At 35.8% G+C, this 25029-nt stretch overlaps 1 protein-coding gene across 2 annotated transcripts in view; it reads left to right on the top strand.

Moving 5' to 3' along the window:
* Nucleotides 1-25029, top strand: part of xpo7 (exportin 7) — a 289702-nt gene that overhangs the window by 114722 nt on the left and 149951 nt on the right. The window contains exon 5 of one of the 2 annotated variants that reach the window (XM_039769573.1): nt 9846-9911. In XM_039769573.1, the coding sequence (XP_039625507.1) occupies nt 9846-9911 (66 nt within the window). Of the gene's footprint in view, nt 1-9845; nt 9939-25029 lie in introns of both variants that reach the window. The other variant, XM_039769572.1, reaches the window with a different exon arrangement.

Raw genomic sequence — 25029 nt, 5'->3', positions numbered from 1 at the left:
TCCTTTTTTACCCAGAGAAATGCATGTAACAGTATTTTGTTTTAGGTGATTCAGGATATTTTTAACATCACCGAAAATCTAGTTGTGTTTAGTAACTGCTGAATTTTCCCTTCAGCAATACATATTATTGACATTGTTTTGTCAAATGTTAACATTGAACTTATTTTTCTGATAATTGTAAGTTCTACAAACAGTATGTTACAATTTGTGTGTGTGTGTGTATGTATGTATAAATATATACACAAACACATGCACAGTATATGTGTTTTATTCATTTTTAATAGATATACTGCAAAAGTAGTGGGATAAGTGGTATAAAGATTATTAGCTTTTAGAATTTTAGAAAGCATGAAAGTTAATATTGTGCAAATCATGCAACAGTAATTTAATTAAATGTAGACAGTAATATTTCAAGTATGCCTACCCAAGTAATACATTTTTTTTCATAGGTCCAAATTTCATTCTTGAGACGATGCATGTTCTAGTGTAAATATTAATACGAGCACCTCTTTTTTTAGTCACACCCTGTATTTGGTATTTGATATTTGGTACACTCTAATGTAGCAGTACCACTTTTCATTATGGAGTCTCAAAATTCTAGACATTTTTTTTAATACCAGTGCCTTTATACTACCATTTAGTATAGGAGGATAGTCTAGGCAATGTTGAGAGTATCATGGTAGCAGATTTTTGATGAGGTTGCCTGCGCTTGCAATGTAATTTTTAATATAATTCTTCAGAAATGTATTCTGTAGAAACTACATCTATGATTATTCATGTAGTCACTTTTGAAACCTACATAATCCAATGTAGAATTTCTTGCAATAACAGACTATGCAGAAATCATTGGACACAAAGCAGGAGCAAACCTCGGACTGAACATCAGTCCATCATACAGCACACATCATACAGGTGCTAGTCATCCTAATCTATCCTAAATAACCCCAAAAAGGAGGAGTTATCCTCTGCTTTATTTCTCACACAAAATCTCAAAGTTTTCTTTGATCTACAGTAAACCATTAGAAATTTTTAAGAGAGATGTCAGAATTCATATAATTTGCAGACAAATCATTTTAAAAGTGTAGTCTTTTAGTTTTTAATATATAACAGAAAGGAATGTTTATTGTTCCTTGGTAAAATTAGGTAATAGTATTTTGGCAGGGGATGATTTACTATTTTTAATGATTTTTACACTGATTCTAAAAATTCTTTAGGAACATTGGATATTTGGCAGTTATTTAAAGGATCATCTCCATTACATATATTCCTTCTAATTGTACCTTTTCTCTGAAATTTGTTCTGCAAATGTTTTTTCTTCCTATGTTTCTTCAGATATCCAGGGGCCTCATGCATAATGCTGTGTGTAGAAATCACACTAAAACATGGCGTACAGACAAAAGTCGAAATGTGTGTATGCTTAAAAAAATTCAGATACAGAAAACGGTGCGTAAGCCAACTTCCACGCACTTCCGCTCAGGGCTGTGGAGTCGGTAGATAAATGCTCCGACTCCTCAGTTTCTAAATCTTCTGACTCCCCGACTCCGACTCCTCTGTATGTATATACTATGCTAATGTATTTTCTACATCCATTGAAGGAAAGGAAGGCGACATACATGTCATTTCACCACAGAATTACTGGCTAGGAAGCCAACACTCTACTATAATGCCAGATTAAAGACAAACACAATGAAAACAAGGTTTTGTTTATTTTATTTTTTTAAACAAGTGTCTGGATAGTAATAGCAGGCATAAAAATCAGGAACAGGAAATGTATTGGTTCAAAAATACAAACCACATTCTTTGGTAGTTTTAACGTTTAAAACAAAAAAAAAGCTTAACTATATGAACTAAAAGCAATATCTGGAAAACCTATATTAAACTTGGAATACAGTTATAGTTAAAGGAAAGGAAATAAATATGGCAGCCTCCATATTCCTCTGACACAGTTCCCTGTAACAGTGGAACACAACACAATGGAAAGCGGTGCCGCACCTTACCTGTGCATTACATCCCATATAGTGATGCATACAGTCAGTGAAAAGCATGCTTCATGGTTACTTGACATGTTCGTTTTGTGGTAACATTATGCACTGCATGCATTGGGCTTTATTCTTACAGCAGAGAAGTAGTTCATTATGACTGTTTGTGAATTGGGACATTTCAACTTACTTTTTTAATTCCCATTTAAATTTAGTAGGAGTCGTAGTCGGTTAACTTTTTGCCGACTCCGACTCCAGGTACCCAAAATTGTCTCCGACTCAGACTCCACAGCCTGTTCCGCTACATAAATCCCGCTCGGTGTGAAATGTAACGCTTGTGCACATGCCTGCCACCTCTCCCAGACTCCACCCAGAATTACGCCTCTTTGAATATGAAAATCAGTATAAATTTTCCCTTACAGTCACAGGAAAAAGTTTGGGAACCCCTCACAGCCTGCATAATAATTTACTTTCAACAAAAAAGATAACAGTGGTATGTCTTTCATTTCCTAGGAACATGTGAGTACTGGGGTGTTTTCTGAACAAAGATTTTTAGTGAAGCAGTATTTAATTGTATGAAATTAAATCAAATGTGAAAAACTGGCTGTGCAAAAATTTGGGTCCCCTTGTAATTTTGCTGATTTGAATGCATGTAACTGCTCAATACTGATTACTTGCAACACCAAATTGGTTGGATTAGCTCGTTAAGCCTTGAACTTCATAGACAGGTGTGTCCAATCATGAGAAAAGGTATTTAAGGTGGTCAGTTGCAAGTTGTGCTTCCCTTTGACTCTTCTCTGAAGAGTGACAGCATGTGATCCTCAAAGCAACTCTCAAAAGATCTGAAAACAAAGATTGTTGAGTATCCTGGTTTAGGGGAAGGCTACAAAAAGCTGTCTCAGAGGTTTAAACTGTCAGTTTCAACTGTAAGGAATGTAATCAGGGAAGGCGACAGGCACAGTTGCTTTTAAACCCAGGTCTAACAGGCCAAAAAAATACAGGAGCGGCATATGCGCAGGATTGTGAGAATGGTTACAGACAACTCACAAATCACCCCCAAAGACCTGCAAGAACATCTTGCTGCAAATGGTGTATCTGTACATTGTTGTACAATTTAGCACAATTTGCACAAAGTACATCTGTATGGCAGGGTGATGAGAAAGAAGCCCTTTCTGCACTCACACCACAAACAGAGTTGCTTGTTGTATGCAAATGCTCATTTAGACAAGCCAGATTCATTTTGGAACAAAGTGCTTTGAACTTATGAGACAAAAATTTTGTTATTTGGTCATAACAAAAAGCACTTTGCATGGCGGAAGAAGAACACCGCATTTCAAGAAAAACACTTGCTACCTACTGTCAAATTTGGTGGAGGTTCCATCATACTGTGGGGCTGTGTGGATAGTTCAGGGACTAGAAGCCCTTGTTAAAGTCAAGGGTCAGATGAATTCAACCCAATATCAAAAAACTCTTCAGGATAATGTTCAAGCATCAGTCACAAAGTTAAAGTTACAAAGGGGTTGGATATTCCAACAAGACAATGACCCAAAACACAGTTCGAAATCTACAAAGGCATTCATGCAGAGGGAGAAGTACAATGTTCTGGAATGGCTTTCACAGTCCCCTGACTTGAATATCATCGAAAATCTATAGGATGATTTGAAGCAAGCTGTCCATGCTCGGCAGCCATCAAATTTAACTGAACTGGAGAGATTTTGTATGGAAGAATGGTCAAAAATACTTCCATCCAGAATCCAGACACTCATCAAAGACTATAGGAGGCATCTAGAGACTGTTATATTTGCAAAAGGAGGCTCAACTAAGTATTAATGTAATATCTCTGTTGGGGTACCCAAATTTATGCACCTGTCTAATTTTGTTATGATGCATATTGCATATTTTCTGTTAATCCAATAAACTTAATGTCACTGCTGAAATACTACTATTTCCATAAGGCATGCCATATATTAAAAGGAAGTTGCTACTTTGAAAGTTCAGCCTATGATAAACAAAATCCAAAGAATTAAGAGGGGTTCCCAAACTTTTTCATATGACTGTATGTTCAGCGTTCTATGAAAAGACAATGGCAAAAGCACATTGAAAAGAGAAGAATATTGGCAAATCCCAAGGAGGCCAGGAAAAATCTATTTTAATCATGTACTGTAGTTTATTTTGTCATTAAAGTAGAACTTCATAAACTTAATCTTAAAATCTTTTAATTTACTAGTTTCTCAAATCCCATTGTAACTAAAGTAAATGCTTCATATTGTATGTCTTTCTCTTATGCCGACAGGACACAGAATACATTACATTCATGATATTACAGCTCTCTGAACAGTTTAAATATCAAGATGTATATTTGATATCACTTTGATGATGAAATGAATTAAAGCATGTATTAAACATGGGGCCACAGTGGTGCAATGGTAGTGACGAGCTGGCGCCCTGTCCAGAGATTGTTCCTGTCTCCTGCAAGATGCTTGTTACGTCATGCGCACTTACTAACCCCAAATTCCTGTCCTTTCATTTCTTTCTCCAAGCCATCTGAAAGCTTAGAACGCGATTCTTGAAAACTTTTAAGGAACATTGAAATTTAGTCATACTAAATATTTAATTATTCCATCCATGTATTCATCCACGGTTGCTCCAGTCCCGGCAAGTATACAACGTGAGGCAGAAGATCCCTGAGCGGGGCGCCAGTTCGTCACTGCCGCTGTGTACAGTGTCCCAACATTTAATAACAGTATACATTATTTAAATGAAGTTAAAAAATATCTGTATAATGTAATATATATACTTTACTGCATTTCGTCTGAAAAATGATAACAAGAGCTCCAAGAAGACAGCGCCTTGAAATATACTGTAAATCGTCAACTGTAAATGCGTGTTCTCTTCTATTGCATTAAATTGAATTCCTTTATTGTTATTGTATGGTATAATGAGATTAAATATGCAAATCCTCCATAAACTTATTTTCCTATAAAATGGTAAATAACAACAACAAAAGATCAAAAACAATAATAATAATAATATAATAATCAATAAAAAAATATATATTTATATGAAAGCATAAATGGCTCAGGTTATGCAATATTACAACTGTAATGCAAGTTTACAGTGAGATAATTGTACTTAAAGTACAAGCAGTTCTACCGGGAGCACTTGATGGACTGATTGAGTGTGTTTAGAACTCTTGGGATGAAACTATTTCTGAACAAAAACCGATATACAGTTAATGTCTGTTAATTTGATAAAGGGATATGAATCTAAAAAATAAAGGGAAACCATACAGGAACAGTAGCACTGCTTTCACTCTAGTTGCCGCCAGTTTGCAAAACTGAGCTGAGAATTTGTGTACGCTATGGTTTGAGCTGGTGTGAGGATGTGCGTGGCTTTGCGGCAAGTTTAGTTTTTATACATCACGATGTGAGCATAGAAACGGATGTACACAACATTTTTGTGCGTACACACCGTTTATACTCCTGGTGATTTGATTTTTAATGATGAAATGGATAATTCTGTTAACATTAGGGCTAATAGATAACAACAATCGAGTATAAGCAAATTACTATTAATAAATTACTAGTATCCTCATGTAACAGTCAGGAAATGCACTGTATTTGTATCATTTTATTGGAAATGATAAAGCATTGTCAGTCATCAGTTGTGGTGTTTTCACATACAAATGATATACAAGTACATATCACTGTTACTGCTTGAAACATACTGATTTGTACAGTAGTTTACTGCCATATTAGCATTACTGAATTATTTGCAGTGTTTCATTGTATTTATTAAATCAGATGTTGGTGCAAAACTTTACAAAAAAACTTTAATTGTGGCAGCTTTTCTCTTGAATAAAAATAATCACAAATTACATTAGAGAAATAAGCAGAGTTTGTATGTTCTCCCTGTCTCCGTGTGGAATTCCTTTCCGTTTCTCTGGTTTCCTCACACAGTTCAAAGACATGCAAGTTAGGTGAATTGGCCAGTGCGTGTGTGGGCCTAACCCTAGAATGAGTTGGTGCCCTGTTCATCGATTGTTCTTACCTTGCACCCAGTGATTTGCTAGGATAGGCTTCAGCTGCCGCACAATCCTTCTATGGACAAGTGGTTTAAGAAGATGGATGAATTGATGGATGGATGGAAATAACTTGAGCAAAACGATTAAGCACTTTATGGTGTTGTACGTCTTAAAGGATACTTCGATGATATTAACCTTTCTTTCTTGAGATAATGATATGTTTTAAGATTTGCTTATAGAAAGTTCTAAATTCTGTTGAATGAAAAACACAACAAAGGATTCTGTGTTCCAGTAAAATGTATATAGAACAACAAATACAATAGCCAACTGCAGGGTAGAGAGCACATACTCCAAACCCTCAAAAATGTTGAGCTGCTGATGAACAAAATTCTTAAACTAAACATATTACAAAAGGTAGTTAGAAATATCATTTATAGTAATTCTGTACTTCCAATGGATACAAACCATAGAAAATGTATATACTTTTTTATTTCAACACATTCATTATTTAATTTTTAAACATTATCCATTATTTTAATTTCAACAATTATTCATAAGAATAATTGAGCGTAAAGATTTGCATGTAACAGAATGTGACAAGGATAATTTTTAGTTTGATTTTTTTTATCTGTTCCTTTTTTTGAAAAATTCATGACGATAATATTATACAATGTAATGGCTAAAAATGTCACTGTAATTTTTGTATTTTATGTTTATTTATTACAATAAACTAGGGGGCTTTGCTTTGTTCGGCTTTGTTCGCCAACCCATGGCCTCTGTTGCAAGCCAGCCACTTCGTGTCTCTGCTGCTCACGTATGTGGATTTCACTTTCACTTTCACCAAACAACAAATTTTTTTATTCTCGCGGATACGCCTCTTCATTGGCAAGGAACACTACTTTTCCCTGATGGCAACAAGAATAAGACGATCTACAAATTTCCGACTTAAGGTTTAAATCCGAACCATATCTACATACTTCTGTCATATCACGAATGTCCATATATTCAATCTTTTTTTGCTTTTCTGTTATTTCACCGAGTAATAATTTCCATTTGTTTGCACTAATGCGATCAATACTATCATTTATTTGAGACTTTCGAATTTTAGTACTTTCATTATCTTTAACCTGCTCTGCATGTGTATTGCGCCAATGTTTTTAAACTCTTTAAGACATTCTACTTTGTCATCTACTCTTTGTCTCTTTTTTTCGGCCCTGGGCGTGGTTAAATCTCTTGGCACAAAGTTTCTTCTCACGGAACATGAAAGTATCACTCTGAAAAAGTCTTGTCTTGTCCCAGGCTAAAAAGTCTCGTCCCAAGATTTTTTTATATAACAGAGAGATAAACATATGCAGTGTTGCGGGGTTAGCTGTTAAGTCTATAATATTGTATGTGTCCATTAAAAGTAAAAGTATGCAGATAAAAAGATTCTTAAAATAGATTAAAGCTGAGTGGGAATGTAAAACAAGTAATTGAATGGACTTAGCTGAATGAATGTGCCATGCAGACTTGAGTGGACTTGTATGATATAAAAGGGCATATCTTCCTTTTTGTCATTTGTATATTCTGTACAATACATTACTAAACATGTTCCATCATGTTATAGTATTCATAACATCAATGTCCAAGTATCCAAGTTGTGGTTACTTGTAAGTAGTCTTACAAATTAGTGGTTGAATTGTCCTTGACCATACATTTTAAACAGTTTGATTAGTGATTTGTCTGCTTGTGTCCACTAGCAGATGGTGCAATTTTACATAAATAAGTAGTAATTTTCATATATATTCCTTTACTCAGTGGTATTCTTGGGTCAGCATGTTTGTTTGTCTAGTAAATCAGATACTATTAAGCTTTTTATAGAAGTGTATGACGTTAACTGAACTAAACTGTCCATTTTTTTGTCAAATGCCAACTAAACTAAACCAAACTGAGAGACCTCTCTTTAAAAAAGGGCAATAACAGATAACATGGAATCAAAAGCTGCCATTTTTTTAACTAAGCAAAATACTCTGAATCTTGCTTTGTTCTTCTGCTTTTCTAGAATACAGATCACTCGTGTTAAGCATGACAGGACTTTCAGTCATTGGCCTGTTACATGAAATTCAGTTGAAAAGGTTAAATTATCTCCTGTAAGCTCTGATCCTTGATAATGATCTACAGGAACATTTTCACACAATACTTGGGAGATCTGATGACACAATAAAAGAGCGGGTACTAAATTAAACTTCAGTGTAGGAAAAATGCACTTGTATTAAGTCAGCTTGGTTGCTGCTGGCAATGAGTACAGCTCACAAAAATCAGTAGTAATCACATCATGACAATGCATTCTGGAAGAAGTGCTAGTTTTTGCAAAATAATACCTTAACTACTTGTTAGTTGCAAGCTTTGTACACCAGACATTTTGTATTGCCGTGTTATCGTCTTCACAGTTTCATTTACTGTTCTTTGGCAGTAGTACATGTTAGGATTTTTTTGGTGTTGGTTTTGCATAAAGGGTTATACAGTTTTAATTCATTTAAACACTGTTGCAAGGAAACTTATTGAAAAACTTAACACCAGCAGTGTTGCTGATAAATGTCCCCCTGTACTGTGGAACAGCACACCAAAGGAATGTCCATATCCCCCTGCCATGGGTAATTGTTTGGAATTAGCGGATGCCTATGCGGTATATCACTATGGAATCAACATTAGTAACTGTATTGGTAAAATGTTTATTGCAAACTCAACTTAGTCATAATATTTTTTTTTTATTTTACCTGATATGCTTAATGCATTTTATATCTAGAAAAATATTTATTTTTGGAAAATGTGAAATTTTCATTCCATCGACTACTAATAGCATTCTTCTAGCAATCTATTGGTTGAATCACATTGATTCTAAATTTCCCTTGGGATTAATACCATTTGTCTAATCTAATCTATTTACTCACTATTTATTTACATTTCAGCTTTTGATGTTGAGTATTTGATACTGATGTTAAGATATTTTATTGTACTGTTATTTAGTGGTTGTATTTTATGATAAAATAATGCTGATATATCTTCATTTTTGCATTATCTTCTTTAAGGTGTTTTTAAAATTACATTTTTTCATCAATGGTGCTGATAGTATTATTACATTGTAAAATGGATCCATCCTTACTGCCTTGTGTGAGGTTTACTGGAGGTATTCTCTCTTGGCCTCCCTCCAGCATTGCTGCTACTTCAAGCTTCCATGGCTCCTTCCAGTGCTACTCCATTAATCCTTTCTGTGCCATCTGTTCTGTGTATACTAACACGCTGCCTCACACAGCTCACTTAGGGTCAGAAGCAACAGCACCTGCACTCACTGTCCTCATATCGGTAAACACAACAAAACCAGGATGCTCCCGAGGCTCACTAGTGTCTACATACCCAGGCCAATGGACTTGGGCAGCAAGTGGGTCTTGTAGGTGCTTTTTGTATATGCTTGATATCTCTCTCTCTCTCTCTCTCTCTGCATGGCTTCTCCAGATGGCACCATTCCTTTTGACTGTATCTCTTTACCAGATCCATGTGACCATATAAGAATTTTCATTCCTAAAACTCCAGTGAATATTTTCAACAAAAATGTACAGTATTGTTTGTGCATTCGATTTTTCAGACAGTATTTATGTTTTTATGATATAAAGATAAGATAACATTTTAGAAACCATTCATGCATGAATCACAATTTCAGAAGGATCTCAAACTTTTTCTCACAATTGTAAATTATTGCAGCACTGTGATTTATAAGTCATTTTTTCGTTAAACTAGTTATATGGAAAACAATTAAAAGCTGAAATAGTTATTGACTACTTACAATAAATTGTATGTAATTTCAGGATAGTGTGGAACATTGTATCATTGGAGTGACGATTCTGTCTCAGTTAACTAATGAAATAAACCAAGTAAGTGATTCACCGTTCTTCGCTGAAGTAAGTGTCATTTTTTTCCCCTCATCCTCCTGTTTGGTTTTCGTGTGTGCTTGTGTTGTTTGCTCTGTAGAGTGGGTGAAATCTTGTCATCATTATATAATATCCAGGGATGGAAGTTTTGAATAATTAATTATTCAAAATTTTGTCAATACAATTCTTTTATTTTGTAAAATAAATCAGAGTACCAAATCACAGTAAAATTGTAACAAATTACTTTTATTCAAAAAATTAACTTTATATTAATTGTATTCTTTTTTTTGGCTCCCACTTGCAAATTGGCTTTAAGCAATTAAGCAGTATGTTTATTGTATACTGCGTAGATTAATATGTTTGATACGTAGCTAATCCATTATTTTTTAAAAGTAGGTCTATATATTTTGACAACTTGTGCAGTTCTGTGAGCCAGTCATCAAAGAGGAACACTATACAGTTAGTGAAAAAGTAAGTCACCTCATTAATTTTTTTTTTTTTTTTTAAACATATGTGGACATGTCAAGATTTGATTTTCATTTGAAAAAGTATCTTTAGATAAAGGTGATGTAATTGAATAAAGCAATGCAAATTTGACCTTGCAGTAATTTGTTCAACATAAAATGCACAGATAAACCATTTCTGTGACACCATTTCTGTCTCTCGAAAAAGTAAGTACACCCTTGACTCTAATAGCGGATATTACCCCCTTGCCAACCTCAAGTAGACATTTTGTATAACTGCCTACCAGTCTTTGACATTGACTAGGAGAATGGTTTTCCCACTCCTCCATGCAGAATTCTTTGAGCTGTGTGATGTTTGAGGGGTGTCTTGCATACACAACCCGATTCAAATCCCCCCTTAGCATCTCAGTGCAATTCATATCCTGGCTTTGACTTGGTCTTTTCAGCCATTTCTTTGTTTTCAGTCATTCTTTGGTGGATTTATTTGTATGTCCTGAGTCATTGTCACGTTGCAAGGTCCACTTGAGCTGCAGTCTTCTGGCAGGTGGTCTCACATTATCATCAAGCACCTTCAGGTACAATGAAGCATACACAATGGATTCTATGATGGTGAGCTGCCCATGCCCTCATGCAGTAAAGCAGACCCAAACCATAACATTTTCATGACCGTACTTTAAAGTTAGTATCTGGTTTTTCTGTTCAAAGGCTGACTGTGGTTTTTACTAAACATGTTTTCTGGTACTTCAGCCAAATCACTCTATCTTTACCTTTTCTGTTCAGAGCACATTGTTCTAGAAGTCCTAGTCTTTGTTTAGGTCAAGAGTTCCCAAACTTTTTTCAGCTGCTGACCCCTTTACCAAAAACTTTTAAAGCCGTCGACCCCCTAGTCATTTACTTTACTTACTCAAATTAATAAATTTGTACAGTACTCGATATTAAATATTTCACTAGATATCAAACTTTTCATTTTTATCACTTGTAATTAATGATTGAAAAAGATAAAAGGACTACGGAATATGGAATTATCTTGTGCAACATTTAATATCGAAACCTGCACTAACGAAAATTAAAGCAAAAAAATACGAACAGAATTTTTTTTACATTTTTGACATTAATTAAATAAATATGTAAATTCAAAATAAGTACAAATAGTCCAAGCTGTACTGTCTGCATTTCTTTTTTGGTTCAGTCATATTATTATCTGAAGAAATAAAAACTTTTATTAACAAACAATTTTGACAGCCCTTGAGATTAAAATAAAATAATAAAGTATGTACTTACTTGAAACATTAGATTTTTGTTCAAACTCGAATAAATAAACTCTTCTGATTTTCTTTTTTGTAGTACTGCTCCTCAGTAAATAATTTATATTCAAAGTTCAAATCACAAATAAGTACATGTCACATCAAACAAACCAATTTATAGTGTTTTATGAAAGCAAGACTGATAGATTCTGCTAATCTATACTAATAAAAGGCAAAGCCCTCACTGACTTACTCACTCACTCACTCACTGACTGACTGACTCACTGACTCATCACTAATTCTCCAACTTCCCGTGTAGGTAGAAGGCTGAAATTTGGCAGGCTCATTCCTTACAGCTTACTTACAAAAGTTGGGCAGGTTTCATTTTGAAATTCTACGTGTAATGGTCATAACTGGAACCTATTTTTTCGTCCATATACTATAATAGACTCCGCCTTCTACGTAATTTAGTGCCTGCCCATATAAGGCCGTCCGTCAGCGGCAATCCAATAGAAACACTGCCGCTAAATATTCATGGGTGAAGGACTGTGCTTATGCAAAGGAAGATGAGATGGTCAGGGTGGTGTTTGGCACAAACTCAGAGAAACTGCGATAGAAACTTTTAAGTGCCGGGTCTTAGCTAACATTAAATACAGCCATGGACATCGCACGAGATGGCACCAGCACAGCTGGGAAACTTCGATGCATGTACACCGAGCGGCTCACGTGAACTGACGCGGTGCACAGACAAAAAGCAACAGTTCCAAAGAGTGCTGAACAAAAAACGAATTACACAATTGAGAAGGCAGCAAAAAAATATGAAGCGTCTGATAAATACAAGCATATTCATAAGTGCAGCTACTGCGAAAACAAAGCACACGGTGGAAAAAGTCAATGTTCCGCTAAAGGAAGACAGTAAAAAAAAAACCCGTGCATGCAGTGTGTCACGTCTCAGAAAAAGAGGAAGACGAGCTGTTTATTGATGCAGTAAGAAACGAATCGATGAATGAAACCTGTTATCTTTAGAACGATTGACAAACACGGAACGTCACTTGAACACAACACATCCTACAAATATGAACCTGATTGAAAGAAATAATGATAATCAAATCCTTGATGACAGCAACACTCATAACACTCACAAAACAATCACTGTATATTGACAATCATGTTACATTATTTTTAAAATGCTCCCTTTTCTTTTTCATAACTTCTTTAACACACTTCTTCTCCGCTGAGAAACGCAGGTATATATATATTTATATATGAAAGCTTAAAACTTTCACATCCCAACCTACCGCTGTTACTTCTGGTGTGCCCCAAGGCTCTGTCCTGGGGCCTCTTCTTTTTATTATTTACCTTCTTCCCCTTGGCAATATTTTTCGCAAATATAACATTCATTTTCACTGTTATGCTGATGACACCCAGCTCTACCTTGCTGGTAAACCCACCTCCTCTTTTCCACCACCCTCACTTATTGATTACATTTCTGAAATTAAACCCTGGTTCTCTTCAAATTTTCTTAAATTAAACAGTGACAAAACTGAGGTTCTCCTCATTGGTTCAAAATCATCATTATCCAAAACCAATAATCTTTCTTTTATTATTGATAACTCTGTTGTTTCCCCATCGTCTCAGATCAAGAGTCTGGGTGTCATCCTCGACAGTACTCTATCTTTCCAATGTCACATTAATAACATCACCCGGTCTGCTTACTTCCACTTACGTAATATTAATCGCATTCGTCCCTCCCTCACTCCTCATACTACTGCCATTCTTGTTCATAGTCTTGTCACTTCTCGGCTGGAGTACTGCAATTCACTCCTCTTTGGTCTCCCTAATAAATCTCTTCACAAACTTCAGTTAGTCCAGAATTCTGCAGCACGTATCATCACTGGAATCCCATCTTTTCACCATATTACTCCGGTCTTGCAGCAGCTTCATTGGCTCCCGATCAAGTTTCGTATTGATTTTAAGATTCTGCTACTAACTTTTAAGGTCATCCATAACCTCGCACCTCCATATCTGTCTGACCTTCTACATGTTGCCATTCCATCCCGTAACCTTAGATCCTCTTCCTCCACCCATCTGACCGTTCCTCCCTCCTGTCTAACCACCATGGGGAGCAGAGCTTTCAGCCGTTCTGCTCCCAAGCACTGGAACTCATTACTTGCGGATCTCCGAAATATCAAATCATATTCATCTTTCAAATGTAAACTTAAAACACATTTGTTTAAAATGGCTTTTTCTTCTTCCTCCTAATTATAGTGGTTTTGTTTGGTTTTAATTTTTAGATTTTCTGATGTTTTAATTTGTTTATAATTGTGTTTTGTATTTATTTATTTGTTTGTTCGGTGTCCTTGAGTTCTCTGAAAGGCGCCTTGTATAAATAAAATGTATTATTATTATTATATATGTATATATATATACCTAGATCTACATACTCTCAGACAAGCCACACGCCGTGGTGTAATGTTAGAGGCTTCGCCTCTAGCGCTGAAATCCGAGGTTCGATTTCCGAGAGGGGATGCACTGAGTATATACGCGATCTTCCCGGTTAATTTTACCTTCGCATCCCCTTGGTTTCAGATGTATGAAAAAATATGCGGTTAACGCAGAATCATGTTACGTTATTTTTAAAATGTCTCCTTTTCTTAGCACAAGCACAGCTGAGAAGCTTCGATGCATGTATTCCATAACGCGTTAAAAAAAATAACGCATTTAATCACACTTTCAATTCCAAGCAAAGGGGAACTTTTGTCAATGCATGATTTCCTGGTACATCGATTACACTGATGCACACATCAGAGCTATAAAAATGTTAGAGTCAAAATAAAGCCCATTCCTACGACTGATCGGAGGAAAATTTCATTTCAAAAGACTACCCGACGGCAGCCTTGATAAAAGCATGGTTTTGTGCACACTGAAAAGCAAGCAAAATTAGATGCATTACAGAAAGCGGACTTTGTGGCTCTTACTGGGGATCATTGGACTTCCGTGACCGTTAGTAATTCTAATTACATCTAATTACAAAATGTTCAATGATCACACTGTTTTAGCCTAATGTACAAAATAATTTTGGCTAAGATTACTCAGAGTTTAAAGATGAGGTTGGTCAAATTACCTTTTATGTTTGTGACTTATTTTTTTAAGAAGAAAAACTGCACTTTATGTTGAAATTTTGGTTGTTATTATTATTAAAGTACTTAAAATACCACTTTATTTTTAAGTCTGCCCAATCTTAGCCAAGGATGATATTTTTGTTTCTGTTTTGAATTGAAAAGCATTTTTTTTTTTTTCAGAAATTAAAAGAGCTTGAGTTTACAATATTCATGTCCATGTCTATTATTTGATACTGTCGCCCACTAAAACCCTTTTAAATTGAAAAAAAAAAACATTTGCGATTTGGGGCAAATTTTCATGTGTGATTACATACGATTAATCAAGATTAATTATTACACAGTAGATTAATTTTTTTTACCCCTAATATATATATGTAGATATATATATGTAGATTTGTATATATATATATATGTATATACAGTATATATGTAGATATGTATATGTATATATATGTGTGTGTGTGTGTATATGTATATATATGTATATGTATATATATGTATGTGTATATATATATATATATATATATATATGCCTATATTTGTATATGTGTATATATGTATATGTATATATATATATATATATATATATATGATGTGTATATATATATGTTTATATGTGTGTGTGTGTGTGTATATATATATATATATATATATATACACATACACTCATGACAATGACAACACAATTACATTGTCAGTCATGTTACGTTATTATTAAAATGTTTCCTTTTCTTTTTCATTACTTCTTTAACACACTACTCTGCTGCGAAGCGTAGGTATTTTGCAAGTATTGAATATCCGTCGTCTCATCCCACCTTGAGCAAGTGCGGACATGCAACGGTTTTTCATGTCCGCACTTGCTTTGATACGTTCGATAAGACAATGCACAGACATGTTTGTGCTACATGTATTTTCATGCATTCTTACATGTGACTCTTTTAATGACACATTTTACCTTTTCGTTTACAAGTTTGGTACGTAATGTGTTTTTATCAAAAAGTGTTTTATTGAAATAGTTTACTTCTTAATTAGGTACCTATTGGAATCATAGATATTTTGAAGTAACATACAAATAGCAGTAGTAAGGGGGTCTATTTTTGCTGTCATCAACCTCCACATTTTTATATTTAAACTGTCGACCCCTTGAAAACAATATCGACCACTTTGGGAACTCTTGGTTTAGGTGATCATGGGCAAACTTTAGTGTTGCCTTAATGTTCTTTTAGGACAGGAGGGGTTTCCTTTTGGCACACCTCTCATGCAGATCTAATTTGTGCAGCCTCTTTTTTAATGGTAGACCACTATTTGACATCAACATTGGCAAGAGCTACCTTTGATTAAATTCTGGAGTTCTTGGAGACATCTTGAAGCATTTTGCATTCTGCTTTCGGATTGAACTTGTTTGGATGGCCTTGCCTGGATGAGCTGGCAGTTGTTTGAATTCTTCTCTAATTATAGGTGATCATCTAGACAGCAGAATGGTTGATCTCCAATAGTTTGTAGAACTTTTTAAATCGCTTCCTGGACTCCTACACATCTATAACCTTCTTTCTGGAGGCCTCACAGTGCTTCTTTGATATAGTCATGGTGTTGACAGAAAGAACAAGTCAAACTAAATGTCTAAGTTCAAGTAAGAGAGGTTCCTACAATATCCCCTCTATTGATGTCCTAGTCATTTCCACCCGATCTGGTGCACGTGATTCTATTTTTAGGTATTTGAGGTACTGATAAATGTAGGGGTGTACATACTTTTTCCAAATATGAAATTTGCATTTATATTTATTTAAATTATGTAATAAACTACAAGATGTAAATGTGGCATGATGTTTGTTATATTATATCACCTTTATCTATAGATAATGTTCAAATGAAGGTCAAATCCACATATGTTAAAAAAAATCGTTTAATGGGGTGTACTTACTTTTTCACAAGAGTGTATATAAATTGAATGTAATTGTATCTTAATTCCTGCATTTATCTATGCTTGACATTTTGAGTATAATATATTTACTTCATTACTCAGTATTAATTTAGTCTTCCTTCCCTGTTTTACAGATACACACTATAGTTAATAAGCAGTTAATATTTGAATATGCAGTTACTCATTTTCAAGTTACTCACTTGAAATAAATACCATATTTACTCGTGTGAGATGCTCACCTTAATTTTTACAAAGAAAATCACGAAAAAAGTTTTGCCCCCTATACGATGCACATTTTGATTGTATAGGAAGAGTTTAGAGAGGGAGAGAGAGCGCTGTCAAGCGAGAGCGTTAATGAGCGAGCAAGCGAGTGAGAGAGAGAGCGCAAGTGAGCAAGCGAGCGAGAGAGAGTGCGCGAACAAGCAAGCGAGCCCAAGCAGAAGAAGTAAACATTATAGAATTACATTTCCTCGTGTATGATGCGCACCTGATTTTCTGATGCTAATTTTCGGGAAAAAATGTGCGCGTGGTACACGCGTAATTACGGTACATTCTGTTCAGTTTTGCTGTAATTTGACCAGATATTTTAATGGCTTCCATGTTTATGTCATTAGGTTGCAAGAGATTTATTTTCCACAAGAAATGGTTGCTTTTCTTTAACATATGTACAAAATTTTTTTTTATATGTTGCAAAAGAATTTGCAGTGACAAATAAGATTTCCAGTTTGATTTCTCGGTTTTTATGTGGAACTCCAGTTTGAAGCAGTTTCATAATTCCCTCATCAGTTATATTAGATTTAAGGTATTTAGAGTAGCATTGTTTATTATACCTCTGTCTATGCTTTGTTAGGTGCATTGAGAAACAAATACACATTTTAGAGATTTGGAAAAAGGTTTTACTCAGACTTTCCATTTGAAGTATTTTGTTTATGATTTAAACTTTTCTACTGTTATTTATACTAATAGAGACATTCTTTGAGGTGCTGAGCAACAGTCAGTAAGACTAATAGGGGAAAACAACTGATGCATACAGTTGTACATATTATGTGTGTGGATTTAGCTACTAGAATGTAATCATTCAATTTGTATTTCTTCTTAAGGGTTCTCATCAGTCATGTTTCCTTTGTTCAGATATTTATAAGATCCCACAAAAAATTAATTTCAAGTTTTCTAGTTTATTAGTTACTAGTTTTCTACAATAGCAGTTACACATTTTCAATTTATTTACTTATATGTTTGTTTATTATTTAATAAACAAATAAATAATGTATATTTCCTTCATACCTTCATTACTTTTTGCCTTTGAGTCCCATGCCTGGTCATTTTAAATTTGGAGTTTGCATGTTCTAACCGTGTGTGCATGGTTTTACCTCTTATATCCTCAAACATGTGGAGGTTGAGTTAATAGGTGACCCTTAAGTTTTCTCTCTGTCGGTTTGTGTGCGTGGGTGGAACAACCTCTTTTATTTATTGAAATGAATAATAACTTGCGGAAATATTTTTGATATTTAACCAACAATACATTACAAACTCCTTTAACAACTTGATGTTTTAATTTAGAAAAAAAATCCTCCAGCCTAATTGTAATTCTTGGCAACTGAAATTACTATTTAGCTTAACTAAGCTTTAAAACATTAGAGGCAGGTTCTTTTTAATAACCAATAATACTTTAGGTCTATTACAAATCCATGCTTGTTTTTTGGATTAATGGCAGCTGATAGATGATGTCTTTTTTGCATTGTTTAATGACATCATAGCATTTTGCCAAGAGGAAACTCTATTTTACATAAAAATGGAGGTTTTTAAGAAACTATGCTTTTGCCTTAACCAGTATACTCACCTTATCATGGTTTGGTTTGTGCATGTAAATGTACTCACTGTTTAACACTAGAATTAACAGAGCCTACGAAAAAACTTCGTAGATCCGTCCCACCTTTAAACACTTCTCCATCAAGGTCTTTTGTCCTTTAAATGTGTTGATAAGCAGCAAACAGCAAGCAGCCTGCTATCACATCCCCACACCGCCGCACAGTTTTCTCAGCTCAAGTCTGTTTACCTGTGTGTCAGTTGCTTAGAGTTGTATAAAGTGAGAAGTCAAGCAAAATGACACCTTTTATAAATACTGTATCATTATTTGGAACACTTGCATTTCATATGTGTTCCGTGTCTACAGCAATCTATGTACTGTAAACACATTGTTAAAACAGAAACGTATTTTATATGTTAGTAATAATTGATAAAATGTAGACATGAAGTATATAATGTGTGAAGACTGAATTCCAAATATCAAAGAAACACTTTTCACAAAAGGTACAAATATAATAGAACAAATGCACTTTTATTCAAAAATATAACTGCATTTAAACAACCCGTGTTTACCTGCACATTGACATGCATTCGTTATCACAGCTTTGGTGGCGCAACGGTATCAGCCTTTGACTGGTAATCAAAGCTTTCACGGGTTCAATCCTGGGCTTGTCCGTTTTGAGAACTGAGCTGCACGTATTCTTACTATTTTAGAATAAAAACTTACATTTGATTCCAGTCTGTAACAGCCGGTGTAATTTATGATACTTGTAAAGATTAGCTTTATTTTTTTTATTCTGTTATTTTCTCAGCTGCATTCACGATCCCAACTCCCCATAATCCCCATCCAACCCCCCCACATCCGGCACTGCTGTTTTCAAATGGACACGCTATAACAGAAGTAAGCTCAAATCATGACGACGGTTCTACATCAGATCAAAAATGCACTTTTGCCATCGCTGTACTTTATATATGTACATGGGAAGCTCTGCACTTGTGCCTTTACGCTGTAGATCTGGCTCTTACATACAAAGGACATTGCAGGTGCCCAAAACATTAATATTTATATGTTATTTACATAAAAGCCAGATCTAATGTTATTTACCTGTTTACCACATAAAGTGAAGTGAAGTGAAGTTTTAGAGTGGAAATAATAGATCATTATTTGGAACACACACATTCCATGTGTGTTCCGTTTCTACAGTAATTTGTGTAAACACATTATTAAAACAGAAACGTTTTCATATTTTAGTAGTAAATGTTATAAAATGTAGGCATAAACTATAAAACGTGTGAACCCTGAAGTCCAAAGATAAAATAAACACTTCCACAAAAGGTTCAAGTACAACATAACAGCTTCCGTGGCGTACCGGTAAGATTTCCGCTCTGCCTGTCTGACTGAACTCCCTGTCTATCTATATAGTAATAACAGTAATTTTATTATTATATAGCAGCTTCCCTGTCTGCCTATCATATAGTGTCTTTCCTTCTTATCTATCTATCTCTTTAGCTGTTTTTTATAAATATATTATACAGTGCCTTCCCTGTTTATTTAAATATCTAGTGACCTCTCTGTCTGTCTGATTGCATATAGCACTGAACTTATTGCTCTATACTATTCTGTCCTCTGCATGTCCTGGAGTACAAAAGAAACACCACCATACAGCAACATGTGGGGACTGGCAAGATCGGGGAAAAAAAACACGGAGTCACTGATTACAAACCGCAAGGTGAAAGAAAGAGACAATATATGTGAAAACATCATCGCACTAATGCAATATTATTTGAAAACGAACAGCGTCAGATCGGTTTTTAATATACGCCCAATCTGATGCTGTTCGTTTTCAAATAACATTGCATGTACTGTGCTTTGAAACTGCTGCACTGAATAAGCTCACGCCTTCTGTAACAACGCCAGAGTGTATTCAAACCAAATCTGACGCTCTTCGTTTTCAAATAATATTGCATGTACTGTACTTTTTTAGAATAAAAACTTACATTTGATTTCAGTCAGTCTGTAACAGCCAGTGTAAATGTATAATAATTGTAAAGGTTAGTTTTTTTTTTTAATTCTGTTTCATTCTCTCAGTCACGTTCACGAACCAATCTGACACTGCTGTTTTCACATAAAGACACGCTATAGCTCGAATTTTATTTATTTGGATCACATAGATGCGCTATAGCTTGAATGTTATTTATTTGGAGACGCGCTATAGCTTGAATGTTATTTATGTAGGGAAGAAAGTACACTGTCAGGTGCTCATATAGTGTAATAGGAACCATAGCACAGAGAGGTGTGTACACTTTGACAAGTACTCATGTCGTAAATGTAGGAAGGGTGGTCCTTGGGGGTGTGTGAACTGTTAATATTTGAATGTAATGATTTTGTATAGCACGGATCTGAAATCAGCAGTTCTTAGCATCAACTGCCTACTGTAGCTTCCTTTCTTTTTTCTTCGGTTATAGTCTTGCATAAAAGTACACTTGTTTTGTTATACTTGTACACCAGCATATGTTCATGTGTTTGAGCGGCACGGGCATGCTCAAAAAATACACATGTAATGCCACGAAAAGTGCACGTAGACACTTCAGTTCGCAAGCATGCAGTCACAAGTACACTGCAGACCTATAGTGTGTCTTTATGTGAAAACAGCAGTGTCAGATGGGGAGTGTCTGATGATTGCATATAGCACTGAAGTTACTGCTCTTTACTATTCTTTCCTCTGCATGTCCTGGACTACAAAAGAAACAGCATACAGCAACATGTGGGGACTGGCAAGATTGGGGGAAAAAAACACGCGGTCACTGATTATAAACCACAAGATGTTATGCGATTGAATATGAACTTCAGGCGTCATACATTATATAGTTTATGCCTACATTTTGTCAATTTACTACTAGAATATGAAAAACGTTTCTGTTTTTAAAATGTGTTTACACAGATTACTGTAGAAATGGAACACACATTAAATGCATATGTTCCAAATAACGATCTATTATTTCCACTCTAAAACTCCACTTCTCTCCCAGATAATCAATCAAGGCATGAGCTGGGAAAAGTTTGTGCATGTTCTAAGTCAGAGGGGGGGATGGAATAGCTGGCTGCTTGCAGCTTGTCTTTATCAGCACATTTAGATGACAAAAGACGCTGGCGGAGAGGTGCGAACGGATATAAGAAGCGATTTAAGGTGGGACGGATCTATGAGTTTTTTCCTAGGCTCTGGTAATTCTAGTGTTAAGGAAAATGTTGTTTGGAAATTGTCAGGTTGCAGTTGAAATGTGTTTTTTTAAACTGTTTTATTTTACACAGCAACAGACTGAGGTTGATGATTATTTTTTTCAGTTTTACTGATCCCTTCTTTTTGATTGCCTTGTTTGAAAACAAATAATTGTGTTGTCATGCAACCTATAGCGAGAACAGACAAAGGAGTTTGTAGCTCTTCATCACCTATTTGTAAATTTGATCATTTTCATCATCTTCACCCTACAAAGATTAATTAATTTTTCTTAGTATCACAAACACCAGGGGCCTCATGTATAAACAGTGCATATGCACAGAAATGTTGCGTAAGAACGTTTCCACGTTCAAATCGCGATGTATAAAACCTAAACTTGGCATAAAGCCACTGTACCTCATACCCTGTCATACGCAAGATCTCCGCACGGTTTTGCAGACTGGCGGCACCCGGCATCAAAGCAGTGCTACTGTTCTTGTGTGGTTTATCTTTCTTTTTCAGCTTTATCAGGGGTGCGGAAATCCAACGCCTGACTTGTCCGACACGGGTAAATTTACCGTCGGACAAGCGTGTTTTTCTGGTTTCAGTTGTCCATGGACAAGTGCAGTTTTCTGGAGAAAAAACAATTATATGTGCTGTGCAGGGCACATTTTTACCACAACTTTCAAATTTTAAACATTTGGGTACGTACTTCGTGCGGAAACAGTCTACTTAGGCACGTTGCTCATGTCTCAAATTGGTATTCAATATTGTTTACTAAATGACGGCTGATTTTTCAAAGAGGAATCACTCTTGTGGTCTTACATAAGTATTTTACCCTGCTATTTACACACTTGGAGATGCGGTCATTTTTTTCATACCGACATTACGTTGTAATTTGATGATTTTTCATTATAATAATGATAACTTTTATATATTATTTACTAGCAAAATACCCGCACTTCGCAGCGGCAAAGTACTGCCTTAAAATTTTTATTAAGAAGAAAATTAAACCTTTTTAAACTGAGGGAAAATATACCAATAATTATTTTTTATGGATCTCTTTGTATACCACATTGTGAGTTCGGCCCTCCGGTTGTAATATGACCAAGCTGTGTGCTGAGCTTACTCTTGAGCATGCAATGTACAGTTGGCCATGTGAAAAGTAATCTTGTTTCAAATCTCAAAGCTTGGATTGCTGCTGTCATAATCAGTTTGAGTTTCATGGTTTGTTTCAATTATGACAGTATTTGTAGGACTTGTGTTGAAGAGACATTCGGCATCTGTCAAGCGTTGTAAGTATACAACTGGTTTCATACAGCTTTTGAGAGTTTAAACATTCATAAACATCCAAGTGTCCACAACTGAAATCGTCACCTGTGAATCTAAGATGTTTAAGAGGCATTGGCGGTTGTCGAAAGTTGTAAAATATTTGGCCATTTCGGTACACTGGAAAGCGACAACCGAACAATTCAGCGGCAGCCATCAACTCACATGCAGATGCATAGGTGAAGGGCTTAAGCATTTCACTCTAAGGGCTCATTTATAATTCACACTCAGAACACGTACGCGCCCGCATCATGACTACCACGCGTTCCCAGCGTTCATTTCATGCGTCCTCTGAGCAGGTTAACGCGACGCGTGCGCGAGTTGCAGTACCAGCAAAAAGTTGGGGGGCGCAGTGTGCTAAAAGTCAGAATGTGACATCAGAGTCTCTTTTTACTATCTACATGTGACAGCAAGCCTCTATGGAGATCCTTTAGGGATCGATGTGCACACTTTGCTGTTTGATGAATGGCTCCAATACAGCGCTATACATTATGTAGTCGATGTGAAGTTGCAAAAAAAAAAATAAAAAAAGAGACGGCACAAAAGATGGTATGTGAGACTTTTAAAATGTATTGTGTCATTACGATCGGGAATATGCGACGCTTGAATATAAAAGCACCGCGAATGCATCTGTATGTCGGCATTTTGCTTCAGCAGCGGAAAGCAGCAATAGATCGCCAAACAGAACAAATTAAATGTATGATATTCCAACTCTCTGCACATTTAGAATCTTTAGATTTATACTTGATATCACTTTCATGATGAAATGCATTAAAATGTGTATGTTACATTTTACATATAATTTCGTTTAAATAATGAATACTGTTAATAAATACACACATGGGGGAATAATTACACACATGGGGGTGTCACGGTGCCGGAGCGATAACACTGCTGTCTCGCAGGGAGTTATGTTGCTGGTATTAGATAGATAGATAGATACTTTATTAATCCCAAGGGGAAATTCACATAATCCAGCAGCAGTATACTGATATTTCCTGCTTGTATTCCACACTGTGCTCCGGTTTCCTTCCAAAGATATGCAGATTTGGGGATTTGGTGCCGCTAAAATGACGCTAGTGTATGTGTGTGCTTGTATTCACCTTGCGATGAGCTGAGGCCTCGTCAAGGGACTGTTTCTCACTCATGCCCAATGCTTCCTGGAATGGACACATACATCCCTGGATTTATGGATTTAATCAATAAACATCCTTTTCAGAGATATTGCGGTAAGGTGTTATCGGAATTTAATAGGTGTTCTAGGCAATTCACAACACAGAGAAGCCTAACATGTTCTCACCACGATAATATCTCGCACTGCCACCTGGTGGATTCCTCCAGATTTACGTAAAGAACGCGCGCAAGTATAAACACTACAATGCTTGCGTAGCAGGAGCGTCCGCTGCAGCATGCGTCGCGTCGCGTGAAGTATAAATGAGCCCTTATAGTGCTCCTGTGTAGTATAATTATCTCCTGTATCGTCATCAGTCCACACCTTGAACCTGTCCCAGTCATTCAATACATAAGACACAATGTTCCTCCGGATATCAAGAGTGAGCCTGATATGGCCGTGCAATATGTAACAAAGAGAATGTAAAAGGCAGGTGCCATCTCCGGGCATGGAAACCACTCGGTAAGTGACAGTTCTTTGATTGATGGTGATCACCTTGATAGACATGTTAATGGGGTTACGGTTGGATTGATAAAGGAAATGGGTTCCTGAACAATGTAAAGTAAGTCTAAAATACCTAAACAATAACTATAATCGTAATAAATGAGCAATAAAACAGTGGAGAAGCTGTGGATTACATTAAAAGGCTGTAGTTATCAGCAGGGAGACGTGAATCCCGTGGCGTAGCAAGGAAGGGAATGTAGAGACTGGAGCGATGGACAGCCTTATATAGGCAGGCAGCCAACAACGTGGGAGGCGTTGGGATGGGGTACCCAACGCCGCCTCACACGGTGACCGAGCTGCAGGCTATGGACGTATATATGTACATAAGTAGGATTCAGTTAGCGT

This window comes from Polypterus senegalus, chromosome 11, assembly GCF_016835505.1.
Source record: "Polypterus senegalus isolate Bchr_013 chromosome 11, ASM1683550v1, whole genome shotgun sequence".
NCBI lineage: Eukaryota > Metazoa > Chordata > Cladistia > Polypteriformes > Polypteridae > Polypterus > Polypterus senegalus.
The sequence above is the reverse complement of the archived record's forward strand: the minus strand, read 5'-3'. Positions and strand labels throughout refer to the sequence as shown.